The following is a 25,729-nucleotide window of genomic DNA, read 5'->3' as shown; positions in this document are numbered from 1 at the left end:
CAGATCTGAATTCACAGAAGAAGTCATCCCTCTAAAGCCATTATTATCAATCATTATTTGAAATTCTGTAAATCTATTTGATGTTGGCCATAATACATATGATTATGTGAGCTGGAAATTGAGCTGTATTGTTAATCAATAGATGGTTTTGCTGACTGGATAAAAAACAGGGAAAGGAAACACATTAGGGAAGAAAAAAAAAGGAAAAATAATTTAAAAATAAAATTTGAATGTCTGCTCCAAAATGAGTGCAATAACTTTTTTTCACTGATGTAAGAAATTCCATAAAATGTAAACTATTATACAAAGGTTACTCATTATTAAAGGTATGTAACAAAATGTCATGGCAATAGGTTGTTGTCATGGGATAAATATATCTCACTTTGAAATACTCTCCATAAATTCCACAGTCACCACAACATCCATTTAGTTACAGAGGGCTGGCAGGAATACTTTGTTTTAAAATTAATCATCCACTGTTCTTCCTTCCTGTCACTAGGCTTAAGCACTGCAATATGAGGGAGAAAATCTTGGAAATGCTTTTTATATTCACCCAATGCCCAAGCCTGGAGGCAGAAAGAAATATTCACAAATCTGATTTGGGGAATATCGTAATTTTGAAAATTTAGTGAAAGCTCTCACTTAGCTGCAGTACCCAAAAAATAAACTACTCTAACTCAAACAGAACTGACCATTAGTTATTTCAAGCAGCTAGTATTTGACCTGCAAAAATGTGCAAAAATATTATCACAAACAAGGCCCACAGCACTATCAATTCCATGTATTTTAATTTAAGAAGGATGTTAGCAGACAGTCACCAGAGAAGTTATCAGATGATTCAGCTGAGTTTAAAATTGTATGTGTGGAGCTGACTGCACACTCCTAAAGAAAACAGCTGATGTACAACCTTACCCTGGGATCAGCTTGAAAAGGAGGACAGAGATGGGGAGGGTCAGCAGTCATTTATTCACTATTAGTTATTGTGTGTTCTTTCAACCCCTTGGCTTTTTGTAACCCTGTTTCCTGAGCCTGTGTGTTCAGGATTTGTCTGGTGCATCAGTTGGCTTCTTCTCTGACAAACCTGCCAGAGGATTTGCTGGCTGTTTTTGTAGGGCATGAAACAGTCAGATTCTGCCCTGTTTCTATACCCACAAGGATTAAACTGCTCTCCTGTGCACACTGCTCCTGCCCACAGCAACCTGAAGGGGAGTACATAACTCTGAAACATCATGCAAGCCCACTCAAGGTCAAAAAAAACCCCAAAAAGCACATCTGCAAGTATTCATAAAGATTAATTTCTCACTAGGCAGCAGATTGTGTGATCAGCAGTTGAGCATTTCCATGAAGTTGTGCTGGGAGAGGAACATGATGACAAGTGGGGGTGAAGTGGTGTGAAAGCAAATTGGATTTATCTACATGGTTAATTGCTGCCCAGAAGTAAAAATTAGTTTTTCCTTTTTTAACAGTACTAGTGTCTGGCTGAAAATTTTATGAGCAATTGCTCCTGGTATTTTTAATGAGAGCTCCAGCAGTCACATTTTAGAAGCTGTTACTTAATATGATGTCACTGTGTCTGCAGGTGAGTAAAACACCCAAATAACTTTTCTTTTGAAATGTTCTTGCGGCAGCTGTTTCAACACATGAATCATAATTTCTCTGCCTTGACAACTGCAGCCATTTGAATAGCTTCACTGAACAAAAGCAGGACACACACACAAATCCAGAATGAAACACAAGTGCTCCCATGAAATACCTGTTTCCACAAACTCATACAAGTGATTATTTAGAATATTTTAAGGCATTTTATGTCGTTAATGCACTATGTGGATACCAAACAATCACACCACATACAACAGTTGCCAGAGAAAGCTGATTTAGTAGAATCTCACCCTATTTTAAAGGCGAGGAAACAGATCGAGGAAGCGCAAAGCCATACGGGATAAAAGTGGCAGAACCAAACTACATTTCAGATCTTCCTCTGTCCTCATCCAGCACATCTTCTTTAGATCATGTTACATTATTACTGTCAAAGCTGGACTTTGACAATTGCTGTGCAAAAGAACCTTTGAGAAAATAACTTGAGGGGATACTACAAGCAAAGTCTCACTACATGTAAAGTAGCTGCATAAACTGATTTTCTTGTTTAAATTAAGTGACTACATTCTGCATCTGGCCCAAACTAGATCTGCCTCATTGGAGTCCTGATTGCCCTTTGGGGCTACATTTATATAATATGACAGCAAAATGAGGACCAGATCTTTTAAAGCTTGGCTGCTCAGTTTTGAGTATTTAGGTTGCAAAAGATCTCTAAGGTCATTGAGTCCAACCACTACTCCAGCACTGCCAAGTCTGCCGTTAAACCATGTCCCTAAGTGCCACATCTGCAGGTCTTTTAGATACCTCCAGGGGTGGTGACTCCAACACTTCCCTGGACATACTGTTCCATTGCTTGACAATCCTTTCATTGAAGTAATTTTTCCTACTATCCAGTCTAGAACTCCTCTGGTGCAACTTGAGGCCATTTCCTCTTGTCCTGTTACTTGATATTTGTGAGAGGAGACAGATCTCCAGCTCACTATGACCTCCTTTCAGGTAGCTGAAGAGAGTGAAAAGATTATGCATTCCCTCAGCTGCTCCTCATCAGAGTTGCACTCCAGACTCTTCACCAGCTTTGTTGCCCTTTTCTGCACTCATTCCAGCACCTCAATGTCCTTCTTCTTTAGTGAGGGACTGAAAACTGAACACAGGATTTGAGGTGTGGCCTCACCAGTGCCAAGTGTAGGGGGAGGATTGCTTCCTTAGTCCTGCTGACCACACTGTTTCTGGTACAAGCCAGGAAATTTATTAACAGCATCTAAGAAAGTGCAACAGGATAGAGAAATTACTACAGGTTTTCCTGGCTTCTTAATGCAACCTCTGAGGGCAGAGGATGTTCAGTACTTCATGTTACTGTCAGAAAATGACTGCAAATAAGCTTCAAAATATAAACTGTGGAGAGGGAAAAATAAGGGAAAAAAGAGCTAAACCATGGGTTGAGAGAAGAAAACCAAGATAGCTGTAGATGCAGACATCGAGGAAGACAAGAAGAATCATCAACTGTGACATATAAAGACCAATATTATGTTAAATAACGAGTATCAAAAGTGTGTGTATGCATTTACATGCATAAAATATAGAGAAATATATGTGTGAAGCTTGTTGTAAGTGAAAATAAACTGAGCTTCTTGCTCTACAAACCTGGAACAATCTTTTTTATAACATACATTTGTGGGAGCAAAAAACTAGCTAAATATCAAGTCATAAAAATCTAAAAAAATCATAATCTGATTTTTAATTACATGGAAATTGAGACATGTACATCTGGGCTTTGGCTCATATACAGTCAAATATAAAAGCTGATTTTATTGCTATACTCTGAATGTGACTCCCCTGTAAACTCCCTCACAGTAATTTGTACAGCCAAAACCTCTCTGTCACTCACTGTATGTGAGCCACCATAGCTTCACTCAGCTAACTGCACATACAGTCATCAGAGTTATCTTACTTTGTGTTTTAAAGGCTGCTGTAGTCAACAGTGTGCAAACAATAGGGATAATTCAGACTACTTTAAAATGTAAGTTATATAATATATTGGAGAACAAGGAATTACACATTGAAAACAAGTATATATCCTTCTAAACTATCCAAAGCACAAAATGCCTTTTGTCATTATGAAGGTCTGTTGAATGTGGTGGTGTTGGTCAACAGGACAGCTTCCCCCAAGGAAACTTTTGTCCTCTGTTGCAGCTTCTTAACAATTGCTTAAGGACATTCCTTCTGTCTTGCCACTCACCCCATTTTCTTAGCACCACCAACTTCAGTTTTGGAGCCAGATTCTCAAGAGGCTTTGGGTACCTAATTCCCTTTGAAGTAAAGAGTGGTTAGGTGCCTAAATGCTGGGTGTATCTGGGTCAGGGTCGCTGCCTCTGCCTGAGAACTGCTCCCTTCCAAAGTCATTGAAGCTCCTGGCTGCCCCCGAGCTTCGGATGAACCATCTCCACCCGGGAGCCTGAGCATCCTGCACGGGTGTGTTACACTGGAAGGAGAAGAGGCCACACACATGGACCAGACAGGAGCTGAATCTGGGCCCACGATTATGCCCTGTCTTGGGCATGCCTTACCCCTCAGCTGGCACCTGCTCCTGCCTCTCCGTGCATCCCATGAAGGCTGAGAGCGAGGGATAAAAACTGAGCAGACACAAATAGCATTGCAGAGGTGGCAGGTACAGAGCTTGTACTCCAGCCAGCTCTGAACAGAGCAACTGCTGCAGTCTCACGAGCCAACTAAGCACAGTGGCAAGCAAAAGCCCCACCCTCTCAGTCTTTCCTGAGAGCTGAGCTTCAAGAAGCCCAAAGGAAGAAAAGCACAGGCAGCTGGCTAGCCCTGCTCATGTCTACACCAGTTTGGCTCTGCTCAAACTAGTCCCAAACCAACTTACAGAGCAAGGGGCATTTGTCCCTTACTACTTTGCTTTCAATCAACTCACAAAATAATTTCTCCAGGGTGATCACACAGAGCAAATAAAAAACTCCGTCCTGAATCCTCCACTGCTGTGAGGCATCCCTGTTTCAAGAAGCAAAGTCTCTTGTTTTAATGCAGAGTGGAAAATGGAGGGTTTCATAAAAAGCGTAAGTCTTGGATAGCACATATCAGATTTAATAATTATTATTTATTTTAAATTAAAAAAATAATAATAAATGATAATAAAAAAATAAAACAAAAACCACAACAACAACAACAAAAGGCAAAAAAAAAAAAAAAAAATCCAGCAAAATAAAACTGATACCAAAGGTGCTCATGATTTCGATGGGATGGAAGTTAGTGCACCAGAGAATAAGCATCTTCAAAATTGGCTACCAAAGAAAGAATTTTATTTTGTTCGTTGAGGTCTTTAATAGGTTAAAGTGAATGTATTTAAGGACTTAAAATTAAGAATAGTGATTTAAAAAAAAAAAAAAAAAAAAGAAAAAAAAAGAGAAATAAAGGATGTGCAGGTTGTTCGGGTGTATCAAGAAATGTGCACATCCAATTTCATTATTCTACAAGGAAAGAGAGACAAAAGAGAGACAACGTACAGAAATGCATAGAAATTAGTTTTCCCGGAGGGTAAATTCCATGTCTTCCACAGTCTTGCCCTAATTAGAAAGTGTATTGTAATGCCTATCAGTTGCAAAGCAAAAGGACGAACAAGAGGTTATATTAATTTTCAAAGTCTAAAGCTGGTTTGCAGTTTAGGGGGAAAGATAAAAGGTACTACTTTCAGATGATGAAAGAAAAGGGTGTACATTTATGGGAAAGTTCATTATTGGGGAAAAATGAAACAAAGGATTCTTTGGTTTTTACATAAAAGGTGGATTTTTAAATTAAAAATTTAAAATTAAAATTTAAAATTTAATATAAATTCTGAGGTTCACATTAAATTCTGTGAGGTCAGGTTTTCATTTCAGTCAGTTCAGTGTATTGCATTTAACGCTCCTGCAGAAATACTGTGGAGAGTTCCTCCTTAAAGTCAGGATTACACCAATCAGAGTCAGACGGACTCTGTACTGATAATATTTTCTTTTGGGTTTTTTTTTGGTTTTTGGGGGTTTTTTTATTTTATTTTTTGTTTTTGTTTTTGTTTTTGTTTTTCCTTTCTCTCCTCATCTATGGAAGTGTAGGGACGATCAACTGGTTCAGGAAAATACTTTATTTCTGCATCTCACATACATCGATTTGGTCAATCTGCTTTGCAATCCTCCACTGAGCACAGTAAATGAACCCATTCAAGTAGGGCAAAAAAGAAAAAAAAGAAAGAAAGAAAAAGAAAGAAAAAAGCAAAGAAAGAAAGAAAAAAAAAAGAATTATAGAAAAAGCCGCTATTTTCTCAGGTGGTCGGAGGTGTTTTTACAGCGGGGGCTGGAAAGGAGGAGTGCGGGCCAAGGGCGCGGCGGGAGCCTCGACGGGACGGTCCGAGGCAGCCCCGGGACACCGTCAGCGGGCCGGGCCGCCCCTCGGGCAGGGAGCCCGCGGTCCGTGCCCGGAGCAGGCCGGTCCACGCCGCAGGGTTACCTCCAGCAGTGTCCCCGCGGGGCGGAGCTGCCTACGGGGTGCCAGGGCCACCGCTCCCCTCTCGCTCCGCTGCGGCGGCTGCGGGACAGGCCGGGCTCCTCTGCCCTCTGCCCCCGTTCGCAGGAGCCTCGTGCAGCGTGAAAACAAGCAAGGATTTTAATTTTTCCGAACCGCCTTGGAAAGGTGAAAATTCATTAAAACTGTCAAGGGCCTGTGGGGACAGAAGTGTTTCTGTGGATTTATCTGGGGGGACCAGGTGGTGGGGCACACGCGGCCATCCCCCGCGGGTCCGTGGAGGCCAAAAAGGTCTCCGCCCGTGGGGCTCAGGGCGCGGCGGATCCTGCCATAGGACCCACCGCAGCTGCGGTGAGCACAACCTGGGCCCTGCCTCGTGCTTTTTACAGTCCGGAGAAACCATCGCCCCGTCTCTTCCCCGCAGGTACCGTCGGGGGAGAGGCGGCTCTCGGCGGCCTGTACAGAGGGGTGAGCGCCAGAGGCAGCTCTCGGTCCAGGGATGCCTCCCCAGGGGAACGGCAGGCCCGGGGTCCCGTGGGCAGACACGCAGGAGTTTGGCAGGGGAGAGTGAAATCTGAACGGCAAAACCCGAAATGAGGCCGGGCAGCCAGAGCTGAAAAGAGTCCAAGTCTGTCTCATGCAGCCCCAGAGATGAAACATTGCAGGTTATTACGTTCTGCCTTTGAAGCAAACCGTTTCCCGCAGATAACAATGCGTAGGTATATTTAGACAGCTCGGCTCGTCCAAGGGGAATGTGTCTTGCGCTATTTGAGAAAAAACTCTAAGAGTAAGTGCAAATATTTGACGCTGAAGAGCTCTTAAGGCTTGAAGAGTACCATTTACTTATTTCCACACATCAGTGTGGGCTTAGGATGTTAAATAGATTAAAAGGCTAAGAGAGGTCACTGAAGTAGACTCTCTTTCTCTCATCCTGACTTTTTTCTTTGCAAAGTTTTTGCAGTTTCTGTAGAGTGTCCTTGGCAAACTCCTCTTAAGAGCCACCTCGGATACTGTATAAGTTTGTGGCGCTCTGAACCCCGGCCCCCTCCCCTCCCCTAGTGGACACCCCCCCCCCCCCCCCCCCCGCGAAACTCTCCTGCGCAGGCATTCAGCAAATATTTGCCCGTGGGGCCAAGATATTAATAAGCACTTTTCGGTCGCCTTTTATACTCGGGGCTCTGGGGAGCGCGGGGCAGCGGCGGCGCTGCGGGCCGGCCCAGGCAGGTGAGCGTGGCTGTACCTGGCCGGGGGCCGTGCCCCCAGCCCCGCCGGGCGCGGGCTGCCCCGCCGGTGACACGGGCAGCCGGGGCCGAAGGGGACACGGGGGCGACCGCGGGAGTAGCCGATCCGCTGAGGATGGACACGTCGTTTCAATTTAATCTCATTTAAAAAGACGTAACTAATAAATTTGTATGGACGGGGCTGCCGGAGACGTAAAGCAGAGTCGATAGTGGTTCAATCCCATTGAACCCTATTGAAAACCATGACAACAAGGAACAAGCTCCGATTTATCCCGGAGAGTTAAAGCACATTGTGGGAAGGCGTCAATCACCTATTATTCCAGATCTGAACAAATGCAAAATCTTGACTGGAACAAATGCTTCCAACAGGTCCGGGACATAGGGCTACATTTCCCTTTTGTTCACCGCCTAGCAGTTGGCATGTATTTGTGCTCCCCTCGCTCCGACCACCCAGGACGGCTGGGAGGCTGTGCTCGGAGCTGGGAGATAACTACTGTCACCAGGCACGCTTGATAGGTGGCTGCAGTAATCACGGCCTGGGAATCGTTTATATGGAGCCTGTCCAGCCTCGAAGAAATATGCGGGAAGGTGGCCAAATGAAGCCTTGTGCCCCGTTCATCTCGCCCACAAATCTCGCCGATATAAATCTCACCTCTGCCTTGTCGTTATTGCTCTATTGACGTTTTCCCCGAGAATTGTAGCCGCTCCCAGAAGCGACACCCAGACCAGGGCGGGGAGGGTCGGGGGCGGCCGGGGGCACGCGGGCAGCAGGTCTGGGGGGCGAGAGAGGGGCTGGATAGATATAATCTATACACAATAGCTTATAGATGCCTGTTTGGACAGGGAAATTAGAACCGACAAAGCGGCCGGGAGGAGAGTATCTCCGCGTGAGCTTCCCTTTGCGGGCCTGCAGCGCATCGCCGCAGGGTTCCGCGACGTTCCCCCGTCGGGGATGAGCTGTGAGAGCCTCGTTCAAAGGAAAGCTCATCTACGGGGAGAGCCTCGGTGTCTCCTTTCCTCCAGGCTTTGCTCCATCCAGCCGGACTCTCCTCCCGCTGCTTTCCGAGGGCCCCGCCGGTCCCTTCCGTGAGACCGGCGGGGAGCGGTGGGGAAGGGGGCGGCGGCGGGCGGGGAGCGTGTCCCGCCTCCGCCCGCTGCGGTCCCACGGCTCGACCCACGCAGCGCGACCCGCGTGAAACATCGCCCCCATCGGTCACTTCTACCGCCGCCCTGCAGTGGGCACCGAGCCCTGTCCCTGCGGCTGTGCTGGACTGCTTGTTTCTGTATCGTATTTTCTTACAAGTCCTCGGCCACCGAGGCTGGGCAAAGCCCGGCCGCAGCCTGGCGTGGGGACGGGGCCGCGCGGTGAAAGGATGAGGGCAGGTGGAGCTGAGAGAGGCTGCTTGTCCCGTGGAGCTGCCGCCGGCCGCCCCCGAACCGTGCCCAGACGGTGTCAGCACCGCCGTCCCGGGGGGCGCCGGTGCTCGGCCTCGTTTGCTGCCTCTTTCGGCAGATGAAGCGGCGGTAGGCAGGGACGGCCCGGATAAATAGAGGCGCCGTGTTTGATCTTTTCCCCCTCTCCCCAGCTGGAGTCGTTTGAGTCACACACCCAGGCCGAGGGGATATTCCCTAGGTTAGTACAACGCAAACTGGTGATCTAAATAATAACAATAATAATAAAAAGAATATTACCCCTACCAGCCTCCCGACTCTTTTCTTATGGACCGAGTATGCCAAGCTCCCGCCATCATCTTTCTCGAGAAAAAGAGATCCATCTACCATGCCCAGGAGACGCAATCTCCCCTATCCCAGAGATCCCATTCCTTAAAGCATACACCCCCTACGCTTCCCGGCCGAGAGCTCAGCCGAGGTGTGAAAAATGTCCCGTTGAGGGTAGGAAACCTGCTAACAAGAAGAAGAGAATTTGAGGTAGCACTGCAAACAGCCCCGCAAATAAAACAAATAACGATTTAAATTCCTTCCAGATTTAAAGCAAGAGGCAAGAGAGGGGGGAAATAAAGAGGGAGAAGTGGGGAGGGGGCTCTCGGCATGCTCTGCGGATGTCCTGGGAGGATTCACTTTGTCTGCGGATAGAAGGGACGCTGGTGGCTTCGGTGGCGGATGGAGGGGGGTGGTTGTTGGTCATCCACATGCCACCCAAGATGTTATTCACTGCTAACAATTACCATTATCTGTCCCCACTTTTGGCTAATCAGACAGAATATGTAATGATGACGCCTGTTTCCTGCTGTCTTTGGGAGGTAACGGGTTATTCTCTCATGGGGTGGCGGGAGGGGGGGCTACACCTACTCCCATTAGGGCTTTAGCACTTGACTAATTCAGGTACTTAGCATCCTATAGACAGGGACGGTTTGAAAGCAGGCAGTGTTTGCAGTGGGGAGGACTGTTTATATAAACAGGACACCTCTGTAAACGACACTAATATTTGGGGTTAGGTGGCGATGGAAAGGAAGGTCCTCTTGAACCGAGAGATTCCCCAGTAACTGAAGGCAGTCCTTTCCTCGCAGCTTCTAAGGAAGGGGATTCGGTTTGGGGTGCTATTTTTTTGGGGGGCGGGGGTGTGCACAACCTACCATGGCCACATCTGGCAGGATCAGTTTTACAGTGAGGAGCATTTTGGATTTACCAGAGCAGGATGCTAATAGCGTGAAGCAAGCCTCTGACCATCACCACTCAGCGGAGAACTACACCGGCTTGCCGTATCGAGGGTGGATAGAAACAGACAGAAATCACTATCCCTGTGAGTATAAAACGGACAGGAATTCGCCATCTCCGCACAATTATCTTTTATTTGTTTCCCCATTCCTTCGAGGAAGATGCGAAGCAGCGAATTGACAGTGTACATAGCCTACAGGACCGGGGGAATCCAGGCTGGGAATTTTATAAAATATTACTGAATCGCAACAACGAAACAGCAAAAATGCCCCGGCCACGATCTTGAGACAGAAAAGAGGGTTTGGTGTTTTTTGGGTATTGTTGTGGGTTATTTTGGGAGGTTTTGGGGTTGTTTGTTTGTTTTATTTTTGGTAGGTCTGTGCATGTTCCCAGCTACGGCAGAACCCAAAATCTCAGGCTGTGTCCCCCTCTCTCTGTGAGTTTATCGTTGAAGCCCATTACCAGGATTATTTTTTTACCGCCGTTTCACTGTTGCAAGAAATCCTGTTTTTTGTGCTGAAGGGTTTGAGGCCACGCCACGCTCCGCGGGGGAAAGCGGAGCACTCCCCTCGCCTGGCTCCCCGAGCCGCCGCGGTGCGCCCTGCGCGCCTCCCGACATCCGCGCACCTGCCGCGGCGGCGGGCGGGCTGTGGATGGCAGACCCAGCTGTGAGCGCACTGGTAGCGCCTCGCACACAGAAATGGTGCCGCACTTGAACGGCGTTCGTTGTACACCTGTGTGTGCGAAGGGGGAGATGGTCCCTTGCATGGGTGCGGGAACACCACCGGGATAAGTTAGACATTAAGGTAATGGAGCGGAGAGTGAAAAGCAGTTATGAAAGGACCGGGCAGCCCCATATTCTGCTTCAGTTCCCAGGGAACACAAGGGCTGGCAGCCCGCAATCCTCGGGCTGTGCGCGGCTCCTGAGGGGATTCCCGCGGGGAGAAGAGGGTCCTCCGCGGGAGGACAGCCGGCTCCGTGCCGTGGGCTAGGTTTAATGTATTCGTGGGGTTAGCTCATATCTCTCGTTGACTGTTGGGATTAATCCGGCCCGGTAGACAACCGGGGCTCTTCCTACGAGAGGCGTTTCAGCTCTCGGCGGCCTCCTCGATGCCTGCCCCGCTCCCGGGCCCCGGCTGCTCCCTCTCTCTAACCCCCTCGCTGTCCCCAGCTTCCGACGAGAGCGGCCCGGAGATGAGCTTGCCCGACTCCACCCAAAGGTCGCTCCCCGCCCGCGGCTCGGAGGCCGAGGAGAAGAAGAAGAAGCGGCGGGTGCTCTTCTCCAAGGCGCAGACGCTGGAGCTGGAGCGGCGGTTTCGGCAGCAGCGATACCTTTCGGCGCCGGAGCGGGAGCAGCTGGCGCGGCTGCTCAGCCTCACCCCCACACAGGTGAAGATCTGGTTCCAGAACCACCGCTACAAGATGAAGCGGGCGCGGAGCGAGGGCCCCGGCAGCCCCCAGGCGCGCCCGCCCGCCCTGCTGCGCCGGGTGGTGGTGCCGGTGCTGGTGCGGGACGGGGAGCCCTGCCGCGGCTGCACCGCCAGCCCACCGGCGCCCGCAGCGCGCCCCAAGCTGGGCTGCGCCCTGGCGGGGTGCAGCGCCCAGGCCGCCTTGGCCCTGCAGGGCTACCGAGCCTGCCCGCCCGCCGCCGCCCTCGGCGTCTTCCCCCCGTACCAGCACTTAGCGCACCCCGCCGTGGTCTCCTGGGGATGGTGACAGCGGCACTCAGCCCTCTGGGGCCGGACTCATGCCAAGGCAGCGGGGCTGCCCGCCCCAGCCCCGGCTGCGGCGCGGGGAAGGAGCCGGGGCTCGGCGCGGGCGGGCAGGGCGGGCCGGGCGGCGGAGCGCGGCCCCGGGGCGGCGGCAGGCCGGGACCAGGCTGGCCGGGGCCACGCTCCCTACGCCGGCCTCACCCGAGGGCGAGGATGCTGCGTGAGGCGCGAATTTTGCAAAACCTGCCCTCCTCCTCCCATTCGAGAGATTCCCTGTTAAAAATTAATGATCATCCTAGCGACCTAGTGTATTTTGAAATAGCTGACTCTTCCAGTGACTAATAAAATGATTTTTGGCAAATAAATTTTTCCCGGAGGAGAAGTGTAGTTTTGACGATTGGGACTGATTCGTAGGGTTGCTTCCTGTGCCATAAAATCTTAAATACTTGTCTCGATAGCCCCAGTAGAATCTGACTTTCAACTTCGTTTATTTTATCCATATGAGCCGCTAAACGGCAAATAAATTTGGCTGCAAGTATCTCACTGTAAACGCGGTGATAACTCCTATGGGAAGCGTGAGCCCGGAGTCTCCCGCTCTGGAGACTCTCGCTCCTCAAGACTTTGCGTTTTAAGCGGCCATGTCTTCCATAGAGCCCCTAAGGCAGGATCCAGAATTAAGCCAATCTTTCCATTAGCTTGAAACTGTTCCAAATTTCGACTGGGGAAGGATAACCAAGGAAATAATGTTTTGAAACTATTTTATAAACTATCGATTTTATTACTTTGGGGGAAAATAATCACATATATTTCTGCCAATCGCCAGTGAGAGAAAAGCCCTAAAATCCCCTACAAAGCCAAACCCAGGTCCCTGAAATAAGGACTAGACAGGCTGCTTCCATCCTTCCGACGGCACCTGCGGATCAAGAATGCGGAGGGAATGTTTGGGGCAAAGACCCCACGGGGACTGATGCAGACAATTTGGCCGCCGAGGAAAATGTGTCGCCGGAAAGGGATCCGCAGAAGATATTTGAGTGGGGATTTTGTTATATATTTTTTAATTTATTCCCAGGAAGAGGATAATTTTGGACGAGGTATGCCCCTGGGATGTGGTGTGCTGCATGCACATCCCAGGGAGCCCACGGAGAGTGACTGGGAGGTGCAGTCATCGGGGATGAGGAGGCGACCAAAAGCACACTCCGGTTTCCGTGGGTGATTTTGGCCGCCTCTCTCGCCAGAATGGCCTCGCTCTCCTCCCAGCCCTACCTTACCCAGGGCTTCGCACCCTCCACCTGGGCTGCTTGTTCTCCACCTGGGCCTCTGTTCTCGGTGCGGGAGGATCAGACCCAGCTACAGTGCAGGACAGGCTGGGGAGAACGAAGGGACGCCAGTCGTCCACCTCCATCCCCTTCCCTGCTTGGACAGGGGCCGTGTGCCAAGACGGAGGCGCAGAGCGGATCAGACCTCTGGGCTGTGCGGGAAGAACCTGGGGAAACAGACCTACTGTGTCACCTGGGTTTGGTTTTATTGCTTGGTTGATTGGTGAGTTTTGATTTTTGATTGTTGTTGTCGTTCCCCTGCCCCTTTCCCTTTATTTTTTCTCCTGCCATCCAAAATCTCTTTTTTTTTTTTTTCCGTCTCAGCTGCTGGCCACCTTGTCTCCCATATGGATGGGGTTATCTTAGAAGAATCTCCCAGGGAATCGCTCCTTAAACCTCCTTTTGTCTTGGAGGTTGAAAAGAGCATTGTTGTGCATGAAAAGGACCTAGACAAAATCCGCACTGTTTCAATTCAGGACTGTTTAATCAGTCCCTAGTGACAATTTTATGGGTTTTAGGTGGTACAATAGCATCTTTTAAAACCTTGTGGCCTTCATGAAAACAAAGGGCTTGAATTTTATGGGCTTACAACTCCAATTAGAACAGTGCCAATGTGTATGGGAGATTATCAAATTTGTATCATAAAACCCCTCTATAATAAATGATTACTGGAAGCAGGGGAGGCGCGGGGGGGCGGCGGGGGAGAAAGGACCTAGACTTCAAGCAATGGACTTTGTCACATGTAGTTCTAAAAGTACAGATGCTGCCCTCCATTTTAACCCTTTACTACCCAGCAATGCAGCAGGATCATCTGTGGAAATAGTGTGGTAACGTCATTAGAAAAGGAAACAAAGACAATGGGACAAGACTGCTCCTCCTCAGCACAAACCTACCCTTCGTCAGCTTCCCCAGTGTTTGCAGGCACGGAAGGGTCCTTCCCTGGCTTCGCACTCATCTGAGCTGCTGTTCTGTCTACGAGTCCACACAAGGCCAGAGGAAGGCTCTGTAAAATAGGAGGGCTTCCTTAAATTACTGCTTTTATGAGCTATTGTACATCCAGGTAACGACAGAGGATGTCCTTCCCAATCCCAGTTTGTGGTGATTTTCTCTGACAACTCGCTGCAATGTCACCTGGTGTGGGTTACTTCACAAAACCCGTGCATTTTGTGAGTGTTGCATTTTACCAAGTCCAGGGAGTGGGAAAGGGGCAATTCCCGGGCACTGGAAAAGGCTAACCAGGTGCTCCTGCAGGATCAGTGAAGTCGTCTCAGCAGGGATGCGGGGAGGATGGTAGAGTCATGTTCAAGCATGGAGACAAGCATCCCCCTTAATTTAATGCATCCAAGTAGAAAGAAGAATGTATTAAATAATGACATAATTCAATAGTCTATGGAGACTTACGGTAAAGAAAAAGTCTTGTGAAGAGCGTAGGGTGGGACTGAAAATACTATTTTTTCCTGTCTAAATTTTAAGCACATTTAGCAAGGAAAATAGTTAACTTTGCCACTGGTTAAGCTGTATCTAGGAGGTACTTCTTAACAAATGCCATTGATAACAGCTTCGGGGCAAGAGAAACTCAGCACCTTTCAGTGTATTTTCTGTTACTTTGACTTGTGTTTTGATAGGGCACAAATTCATTTCAGTTGCTGGTTTGGATTTTTTTGCCTCCTCCTCAAAGGGGTGAATGCATAGCTTCTGTTTTCTCTTTCTTTTTCCCCACCAGGTCTCATTGCTGCTTTCACCCTGTAAACAGGCCTGTGAATTTCACTGAATCTAATGAATAAGCATACCATGATCAAGACCTAATACCATCTTCAGCTAATGAAAAGCATTGCTAACATCTTCAAATGTATCCCTGGGCACTTTATTCTTAGTCAGTAAATAAACTATTGACTTTGTAAAGATCCAGCCCTGTTTCAGGGGGAGCCCCCGGGTACATATTTGTTAACTTAGAACTGAGACATCAAAACGAGTCACCAGATTGCCTCTATTTTTTGGACAATAATTTGAAAGAGCATATGATCAAGCCTCTTTGTGATACTTCATGAACCAGATGAGTGTACCTCTGCCAATGTGCATCCATCATTTGTCCTTGTATATACACACATGAATTTTAAAAATTACAACAGATGAAAAACACCATCTCTGAAGCAGAGCTCTGCCATGCTCAAAATTCTCTTGTCACTTACTTAGGAAAGGCTCCTGGCAGCCTTGCAGTGTGTATGTCTTGGTTAGTGACCCATCTGGACTGTGTTGTTAACTAAGTGCAGGTCATGTCTGTAGAACCTTTTGGAATTTCGTCCCCTTGTGCCTCGTAGCATTTGACAGGAATAGGCCTCCCACTCTTGCTGAGAGCCTAGCTGATGCTTCAGGATCACAGTGAGCTCACTTTGCTTTCAGAAACAGGTCGTGTCCAACTTTGTTTGTGGAGAAGCCCAGTTCTGGCTCTCCCTGTACTCAGTGACCTTCACAAGTTGCAGTTCATTGTTTAAGGTAGTGTCTTACTGGACTTGAGTCCCTGATAGCTGCTGCTTCTTGAGAAATGAGAACAGCTAAGATACAGGGAATAGGAGTTTCTGAGCCCTAGTAATGATACTCAGCCTTTTCTCCAAAAGCCTAAATAGTGCAAATTCCTTTTCCTCACACAGTGAGCATTGGACCAGCCCCATGCATATTGGCCACCAGGTAGTGAACTCTTTCCAGAAAGCTTACCATGAACAAAGAACTGCATGAAAGGTGAAGGCTTGGCCATCATCCTGAGCAGTGAAGGTTGGGGTAGGTGTCCTGTCTATTCTAGCTTATCAAAGAGGCTGGTGGAGAAATTGAAGCAAAAGCACTCACACAGCAAACATAATCTTGGGCATAAAAGGCCTTTCTGTTCAGCTGGCACAGTTTAATGAGGTTCAATTGTTTGACAAAACCTACTCTGAAATTTGTCACAATTCCTAACTAGCAGAAAAATAAGGCCTTTTTACCAGGATTTGGTGATGAAATCCCTGACTCTGAAATAATTACATGAGATATTTCAGTAAAAATGTTCTCATTTAGTCATAGATATGTGCCTTGTGCTAAGAATGAATTCCAGGGATCCCTATGGCTCATAGTGTACTAGAGATGACAGTGCTTGGTCAGAACTGACCTTTCTGGCCTTTAAGTATGAACATTTACCTTTGATACCTGGTGGACTTCAGATACCAGAATGCAAATTATCACCGCTCTTAGGCTACTTTGCTTCCAAATAATCATGAAAGAACCCCATCAATCAGTATCAAAAAGAGGGGTTTGCACCAGGTATAGCTAGAAAGCTCTTCAGTGTTACAGTTGTGTATACCAGCCACCAGGTAAACAGCTTGCCTAGAAGAGTTGCTGAATTTGAAGTGGATGCAGTTGCAAGGATAGGGTGAGGCTGTGCAGCAGTACAGGCTCTTGTTTGCTGCATGGTGTGGCCCCACAGAGCACACTGCTGATGGCAGCTGCTGGCTCTCCTGGGCTGCTTGAAAAATCTGTGTCCAGCTGCACGTAACACTCTGTTTCTAGCAGCACCCACCTACCAGTGTGCAGATACCCTGAGGCAATGCTGGCAGCAGAAGGCCAGATCCTCACCCTTCTCCCTAGCACGTTTTCCTCTGTGCTACAGCAGCATGAAAATCATCCACTGTGTCTTAGGTCTCCTTTTGGTCACTATCTTTTCTCCCTCTAGCACTGACTTCACAGAAAATGGGGGCTGCTAGGGACATTTTCAGACCAGGTTTTCAAGGGTACTTTGTAACAGCTGAGAAAAGAGTTGAAAAATCAGGAGGCCGAGGAAATGTATGTGTGCCTGTCTTGCTTTTTCTTTCCTCTTTCCTTGCTCTCTCTCTCCACCATCAGGCTATGCCTACTATGGAATCAGGCCAGTAGCTGCTCCTAACAGCATCACTTTGCATTTTTCACTATTGTCACTGTATCAGCCAATCATGTAAAAAAAAATGACATATTGACTTGGCAGGTGCTTCTGTTTTGAACATGATTAAATAACTTTTTATTGTCATCTTCAAAGCATTTTTACGGTCATTTACTGAGTGAAAGGGGCTCTGATTTTGTGAGTATCTGCCAGAATATGTTTGATCCTGTCATCATTTCTTCAGAAAATCACGCGCCTGTAGCTAGAGCACAAGATATGGTAAGTGCATGAATTGTCCATTGCACTCTGCACTTACAACACTGCCTTCATTGTCAATGATAACAACAGCAGGGGAGAGATCTTGGGAGTTAAACTACCTGCTGTTTTCTCCTTGATGTTTGAGCTCTTGGATGCTGCATGAATCCCAGAGATGCAAGGAGTCACTTCTTTGTTGATGCCCTATTTTACGGGTTGTTTAAACAAGGTATGCTGTTGTAATTAGAGCTGATGAGAAAGGAGGATTTCTATTTCAAAGAAGATGCTGGGTGTTTTATAGTGTGTCAGCATGACAGAATTACAGCACTGATGGAGACCTGGGCCATGCTTTGCTCTGGTGGATGCTGGAGGTGCTCTGTGGATTTCCCTTGGACCGCCAATTTTGAGTTCCCATCAAGCTCCCACATATTGAACTTTATTCACATGTACCCCTCAAATTTCCCAATTCCACTGAATCAGCACTTTGCTGCAAAAAAAAAACCAAAAAACAAACAACCAGTTAGAGCACTCCCTGTCAGCATGATCTATCTATGCAACAGCCTTCATTGACCTTCATCTGGGCTCACAGTTTCTGTGCACATCAAAATAGAAATACTTCTTGCTAGATGAGTTAGGCTAGTAATATTGTGTGCATGAAGCAAAGAGAGTTACAAGTAGCACATCTTTGTTTAAATTTAGCAGTAACCAGCTGGCCACATTCTGTAGGAAGCAGGAAGGGAGGAATCACAGGGAGGAAGGGATCTGATGAAAAATCAAGCAGAGGCTATAAAAACATTTCTCTAAAATGGCAGCATAATGAAAAAGGGATGCCAAGCAAAGAGTTTACTGATCATCTGTGTATCACTCATAACATATTCCAGCTAGCTCAGCCCTTGGTTTGGAGGGGACATGCAGGTGTTGGGAAGGATCGCTTCCAACGCATGGTATTTTCTGCAGGATTCTTTTCCACAGACAAAACTTATTTGTACTTCATTAACGCCCTTTGAGACAGGCTGTTAAAGCACAAGGTGAAAAAGGCAGAAAGTTGAAGAAAATGAGTGTCAGCATTCCTGAGAACAACCAAAGTGAGGCTGAGAGCAGAGCTTTGACTCTCCAAAAAACCCCCTATGGACAAAATGGCTCCATCTTTCCCTCATTTTCATGCTTCTTAGTCCCCCAGGACTACTGCTCCTTAACTATTGCCCTGCCATCTGTGTTTCTTTCAGTGCTGGCTGTGCTAGAACCTCTCTTTGACTGCCATTAATCTTCCTCTCATAAAATTATTAATGGAGAAATGAAGCTAATATAAAATCAGTCCTCATGGAACAATTTGAAAGCCAAAAGAGGCAGTTAATAATAACAATGACTTTCGACATTGCGACAAAGCAGCTTCTCACATCAGGAAGGCGAAACCATTTGTTTTCAGGACTTCTTTTTTTTTTTGATTGGAAATGTAAAAAGGAGGAGACTGTAGGAGATATCTAAGACTCACATGAATATCTCTAACTGTGCTGGTCCGGCTGAGCTGGAGTTAGTGTTTCCCACAGCAGCCCTCACAGTGCTGTGCTGACAGCTAGAAAGGTAGCTGGAAAGGTGTGGATATCACACCAGTTTTTTGGCTACTACTGGGCAGGGCTGGCACAGCATCAGTGGTGTCTCCCTACTTTCTCCCCCACCAAGGGACTGGGAGCAGGCAGATCCTGGGAGGGGGCATAACCAGGCCAGCTGATCTGAAGTGACCAGAGGGATAAACCATACCGTGTGACATCAGCTCAGATACAAAAGTGAAGGGAAGGAGGAGGAATGGGGGGGCATTTGTTATGTACAGTGTTTGCCTTCTGAAGCAAGCACTACAGGTGCTGAAGCCTTGTTTCTCAGGAAGTGACTGAACATCCCTTATTGATAGGAAATAGAGAATAAACTTTTTTTTCCTCTTTGCATAAGAGCATGCAAACTTCTGCTTTAGTAAACTGCCTTATCTCAACCTGTAAATTGTTTTCTGTCTTATTTTCTCTCCCCTGTTCGGCTGGGATGGAGAGTGGTAGAGCAGCTTGGTGGCCACCAGGTATCCTGCCAAGGTCAACCCACCACACAAACGAAGGAATATTTCTGGCTATATTACTGTGTTTGTGTTTATGTTTATGTGCCTGTGCCACGTGTTCCAGACCATGCTATGCAAGTATTAAAAATCAGTGAGTCATATCTCAAAAACCATGAGGCCAACATAAATAATCGTGAGATTTAAAGAAAAAGGGATAACCTTTTTGCCTCCCAGTTTCTGTTTGAGGAACAATTTTGTTGTTTGATCTATTTTACCTTTTCAGAAGAGATCGTTCAGCTCAATGAGAGCTAAAATGGCTTGTGTTTGCATGTGGTGTCACTTCGTCATTTGACCTCAAGGACTGGGACACTGAAAATATTACAGTGGCAGACCTGTGAAAATCACAAGTTGATGAATTCTACATTTTCAAAGGCCTGCTATAAAATAATCTACCCCTCATGTGTTTAGCTGTGGTCCCTTCATCTTTATCCCTACCTTTCAAAGCATCATGACCCAGATATTCAGTTGGTGCTCATCACCACAGCAGCAGGAACATCATCTATCCATCCATCCATCCATCCATCCATCCATCCATCCATCCATCCATCCATCCATCCATCCATCCCCAGCTGAGGGTTTGACCTGATTCATCACCTGACAGTGATGTTTGCCTAATATATGTTTCTCTCCTTCAAATGCACATAGCTCTAGTCCACAGCCTTTGACTAATATGTAATCTTCATTTCCCAGAAAGCCCTTTGCCAGTATCTGCATTCCAAATTAGCAACAGATCCTTTGAAACAGTGACTCCCCATCCACATATTTCCCTTCAAAACTCAACTTCAGGGTATTCACTCTCTGGATTGGTTGGAACAGCACCCTTGAAGGGGCAGAGGAAGGGGCAGCCATGTGAAAACATTCACAGGACTTTCACTGTGCATGTGTCACAGGCCAAAAGCCACACAACATTCCCAGAGCCCCGTAACACCTAGTCCCCTAGGACACTTGTACATTACAACAAGAGCTAGACTGCTTATATTAACAGCTAATGCCCTAGTGTAAAAAAAAAGAGAGAGAGAGAGAGAGAGAAGAAGGGAGAGAAAAAGTAAAGGGAAGAAAGAACATGCAGAGAGAAAGAGAGAAAGCAAAAGTGTGTTGTCATGGAGTAGCCATGTTCAGCTCTTGGGAGATTTGGAGTCTCAAATGTGACCACTACAGGGACAGAAAAGTGCAGGTGAAATGGCTAAAGCAGCATAAGGAATGCAGCCATTGAGAGTGTGATTTCTGTGTGCTCTGTAAGTGTGAGGCAGTGCCATGGTACTAGCATTTTTCAAACACATCTTCTCAACCTGCTCCTCTGCTGCACTGCAGAGAGAGGCAGTGTGGGCAGCACATCCAGCTGACTAACCAGGGCTGGTTGGGAAGCCAAGGCTTTACCTCATGGAAGCTGTGGGTGATGGAGAGAGTCATCCTAGCCTGTCAGGGTATGGTGCCTCCCATGCTTGTTAGATCACAGGACTCTCCAAAACAGGTTTGCTCCTACTTTTCTGGTCACCCTTCTGGCCCCTCTGCTATTTGATCTGACTTTGTGAAGCCAGAGCAGCAAATATAGGGTAGGTCATGTGGAAGAAAAGTCTGACTTATTATATTTGCTGAAATGTGTTTCCTAACTGCTAAATATTGTACAGAGCAAAAGCAAAGGGTTTTTCCCACCTTGCTAATCAGGAAAGAGGTAGATCTTAGCAAAGAGACAATTATGAAAATCAGGAAGCAATTTAATTGTCTGAAAACAGCTTAATTAGGGAGAATATAATTTTCTTAAATTATAGTAATCATTTTCCTGGGGATTAAAGAATAGCAGATCTTAACTTCAATGCAGATAACTTTTGCTATCAGAAACAAAAGCGATTGAAAAAAATAATGAAAATAAATAAGTTCATCTTAACATTTTGTTACTGTTGTTGTTTGTATGTGAGTTTTGGGGGGTTTTGGTTTGGTTTGGTTTGGTTTGGGGAGGGGGGTGTTTGTTTATTTGTTTAGTTGGTTGGTTGGTTGTTTTGTTTACTGTGTATATATGGAACCAGTATTTATCTACAGCAGAACAGCTTCTAAGCCTGTCAGCAGGGGAACAGCTCCACATGGGAGTAGAAGCTTTCTAAATGTGAGGCAATAAACCATCAGAACCTTCCTCACCGGCCAAAAGAGAAGAAAAATTGTACAGGAAGCAAGTAAATGCATTGAGGATGCAGTGTTGCTGGACACTGCACACTTCAGAAAGCCAGTACTCAACACTGTTAGGGGTGTAATTGGAAGGCAAAATATACAGTCTAAAAGCTCCTGCATCGACCTGTACTTCTAGAGTGGTAGGTAAGGCACTTGCTCAACTTTAATGGAAACCTCATGATCTGTCTCATGCTTATCCAGAGGCCATTTCCTAGGAGAAATAAATAACAGCTGTTCCATACACAAATATATTTAAGTGTCTTTTTATTTGCAAAGTTCACCCTTCAAACACCAGGACATTCCAGAGTTTAGGTAGCCCTTTGGGCTTACTTACACTGTATAAGCTTTAGGCGACTGATCACACTGAATTTCTCTAATGAAATCTCTGCCTCAGTGCACAACATGGCTGGGATTCCTTAAGAAGTCAATTGCACAATGTTTTGTATTTTTCCAGCTCTTCACATTATTTTTCCCAAGTTAAAACATACACACATGGCAGAAAATCTTTTCTCTCTCCTGTCAATATCATGGTAAGACACAGGAACAGGTTGCCCAGAGAAGCTATGGATGTCTCAACTCTGGAAAGGTTCAAGACTAGGTTGAATGGGGCCCTGAGCAACACAGTCCAGTGGAAGACGTTCTTGTCCGTGGCAGGGAGGTTTGAACTAGAGGATCTTTAAGGTCCTTCCCAACTCAAACCATTCCTCATCTACCCATGATTCAATGGCAAGATGGCTGAGCTAATCTATCACTTTGTTGAAGCTAGAAGGGCCATCCATTTCCCTTCCCGTCCCTGGCACCCAAAGTATAGGAAAGAATGTGAGTAAAAAAGGCAACCATAAAGTGCAGTCCATGTTCCTTTGAAAAATGGGTCCTTAAAAATGCATTTCCATACTGCCACAAGAAAGCAGTGTATTAAGGACTGAAAAATACTGGTCCTACAGAAGGAATAGGGAAAAGATGGCTGGGAAGCAGAGTCTGAGAGATCTAGTAAATCAGTTCAGTGGAAACTGACATACAAATAGAGGGTGAAAAAGGATACTGTAATAATTGGATTTTGAAGAACAATTTGGAAAGCCAGAGGAAGGAAGTGATTTTGTTCCATCTCTGTTTCTCTTGAGATCAGTGCTAGATCACAACTGGCTGTATCCATATCTTCAAAATACACTGCAGGAGAACACGCAAACAAGCACCACAAACTAATCCAAGAAAGACCAAAATAAAAACCTAAAATGCTTGAAACATTATCTCTGCTCAGCTTAACAAAAACAAGACTGAAACATCATTTCATTGTATCATAAAGATCTCTTCCCAGAGACACATAGAGTTATAATGCTAGCAGTTATGTAAAGACACATATGGGATTTTATTCCTGAACCCTTTGCAGTAATAGGGCTGATCCACAGGATCAGCTATACTTGAGTCTTCCTAGAGGACATCCCTCTCCAGTCTAGGCAGAAAGAACAAAAATGGAGGCTGAAAGCCAGACAAACCCAATCTTGGAGCAGCTCATGCCATTGGAAATGTTCAAGTAATTAGCTGAGATAAGGACTCTTTTAATGAAGACTGGAGGCCCTTGCGCAATGCACGTTTAAATCACACTGAAGGCTCAAGGCAGAGTGACATCGAATGCTGATATACAGGAGGCTGAGCAACACGATTAATTCATTTCTGATTTTATTCTTGTCAGTGTAAATCAGTGCACAAGCAATACTACTGATAGGTCTGGGCTGAACACTGTGGCTCTGAGTCCAATTTTGCAGACTAGATCTTCAGAGCAGGAAGCAGGATGGCTTTGAGGAAAACTGCAGAAAAGATGATCTAACTCCACTTTCCAAGGTAAATTCTAACTCAAGCATCACATCTTAAATCTTAACCTTCCCACTCAACCATTGTGATTGGAGAAGCTGTTGTTTTGGCTTGTATTTCTTCTTGTTAAGCAGGTTCTTTTTTCAGGCTGAGTAGCACCTTTCACCAGCAGTGCTCAGGCTGAGACTAAAAATCCTACTTGTAGAGTAAGTCACTACTTAATGCAAGAATGGCTGTGGCAGAATCTGGCTGCAGCTCTGCTCTTGTGTTGAGGAGCACTTTAGTCACCATCAGCCCTTGTTTGTTTTCATCAGAGAATCACTTACAGAGTCAAGAAGTTCTTCATGCAGGCATGCAAGATCTAAGAAAATATATTATGTAAAATGTGTCTTAAATTACATTTAAAGGAGATTTTTTTAGCCACACAGGTTCTTAACCAGTTATGTGAATGCCGAAGTTTAGTTTTTATCCTTCATGCCTTCTTCCTGCCTGGGGTCAGCAGACTGTGCTCAGCAGCACAGAATATGAAAACCTCCTCTGACACCTGCTCAGCCTCACTGAATTCTTTTCAAGATGCCAGTGCAAAAGCAATTACTTTTTTGTTTGCAGTTGTGGGACTAACATAATTTTCTTTATTTTTTTTCTTTTTCTCCCCAGGACATTTCTACTTGTTTAACTCTCTTTCTGAACTAGAGCAGAGATCCTTTTGTTGTTTTGTATTTCCTTAAGGAATATGGGTCCCCAAGCACAATCCCTCCTTGCAAAGAGGCTGCCAATGTGGAAGCCAAGGTACAGGTGTATGAGGGAAGAGTAGTCCAAGTCTGGTTGCCCATGTCTTGAACACCAGCTGAGAATGTAAAATTTCAAAAAGCAAACTTCCCCCCAGGGAGCCAGTGCAGCTGCATTCTTACATCACACAGGCTGAAAATCACAGTGGGAACAGATCTGCTTGTGGGATCCTTAGGGATGAAAAAGCAAAGGATTAGCTGACAGAAAAAACAGACAACCTGAGTGCATTTCTAGAGATGTTAAGTTTCAACAAGTAACTGCAGGAGCAAACCCTGGCCCTTTCCACCATGCAGGGAGGGACTGGCACAGCCAAGGATGGAGGACACTCATATTTTCTATGAGAGCACTTGTGTTGGCACCTGCAGACCTGCAAGGTCCCACAGCCTGGGGAAAAGACAGCCATTTTAGCAGGGCTTGAACTGTGCAGCCAAACAATTCCCACCAAATCATGGCATTTTTCAGTCTATGGTCCCAGTGGGAACAGCAAATTGCTGGTAATCTGCAGAGAGGTGAATAACAACATGTTCCATGAGTATTGGAAACTGTACACTGAGATAAATGTGAGGGTGAAATGGCTATAGCTACAGAGAAATAATAGAAACTAATATTAGGAAGGGAAATTTGGTGGATGACAAGTTGACCATCAGCCAACAGTGTGCCCTTGCAGCCAGGAGGAAGAGTGGTACCCTGTGATGCATGAAGAGAGCCTGCAGGTTGTTGGAGGTGATCCTCCCTGTTTACTTCACCCTTGTTGGGAGGAAAGGGTTAAAACCAGAAGATTTGGCAAAGAGGAGGGAATAGTTCTGTGCTAAGTGACCTCACCGCTGGGAATGATAAAACTGTTGGTGTGGGATAACTCCATTTATTATGCTTGGTGTGTTCATTCTCTGCCTGTTTTGAGTAGAATTCCTGTGTGGAGATAACACACTCTCACAGACAGGTTTGAGCCTCCTGCTGGAAGAGAGGTCAAAAGCACAGCCTTGTGATGAACTGCACATGGTAAAGCCCTTTGATATATTCCCACTAGGATGAACTAATCTTAATAGAGCCTGTGTCCCTGTGTGTCTCTTTTCTCTGGGATGAACTAAGCCTAACAACCTGTCTCCCTGTGTGTCTCTTCCTAGGATGAACTAAGCCTACCAGAGCCTATGTCCCTGAGTGTCTTTGTTTTGTCTCTGGCATACTTAGGGAGGTAATGAAATAAACCTACTCTCTGCATTTCAGCCCTAGTTTGCTGGTTGCCCTGCTATGTCTATACAGGTGGTTACCTGTGTGTCTATATTCACACAGCCCGAGGAAGGCCACCTCTGGGGTATTAGATCCAACACCGGTCTCCACAGTTCAAGAAAGACAAGGACCTACTAGAAAGGGTCCAGAAGAGGCCACAGAGATGAAAAGGAGTCTGTAGCTTCTCTCTTATGATGAAAGACTGCAGGAGCTGAGCCTGTTTAGTCTGGAGAGAAGATTGAGGGGGTATCTCATCAATGCATATAAATATCTCAAGGGCAGGTGCCAAGAGAATGGTGCTAGACTCTTTGCTTGTGCCTAGCAACAGATTAGGAGTAATGGCCATAAACTAAACCACCAGAAGTTCCTTCTCAACATAAGGAACAACTTCTTTACATTGAGGGTGGTAGAGCACGGGAAGGTCATGGAGTGTCTGTCTCTGGAGACATTCA

General features: G+C 46.2%; 1 protein-coding gene across 1 annotated transcript; it reads left to right on the top strand.

The window, feature by feature from the left end:
- The first annotated feature begins 9,941 nt into the window (after nt 1–9,941).
- Nucleotides 9,942–11,738, top strand: NKX2-8 (NK2 homeobox 8). The gene is made up of 2 exons (XM_063397342.1): nt 9,942–10,107; nt 11,194–11,738. Exons 1-2 carry the CDS (start codon nt 9,942–9,944, stop codon nt 11,736–11,738), a joined length of 711 nt encoding a protein of 236 aa, XP_063253412.1.
- Nucleotides 11,739–25,729: the final 13,991 nt, after the last annotated feature.

Source organism: Prinia subflava, chromosome 5 (assembly GCF_021018805.1).
Source record: "Prinia subflava isolate CZ2003 ecotype Zambia chromosome 5, Cam_Psub_1.2, whole genome shotgun sequence".
NCBI classification, from domain to species: Eukaryota; Metazoa; Chordata; class Aves; order Passeriformes; family Cisticolidae; genus Prinia; species Prinia subflava.
The sequence above is the reverse complement of the archived record's forward strand: the minus strand, read 5'-3'. Positions and strand labels throughout refer to the sequence as shown.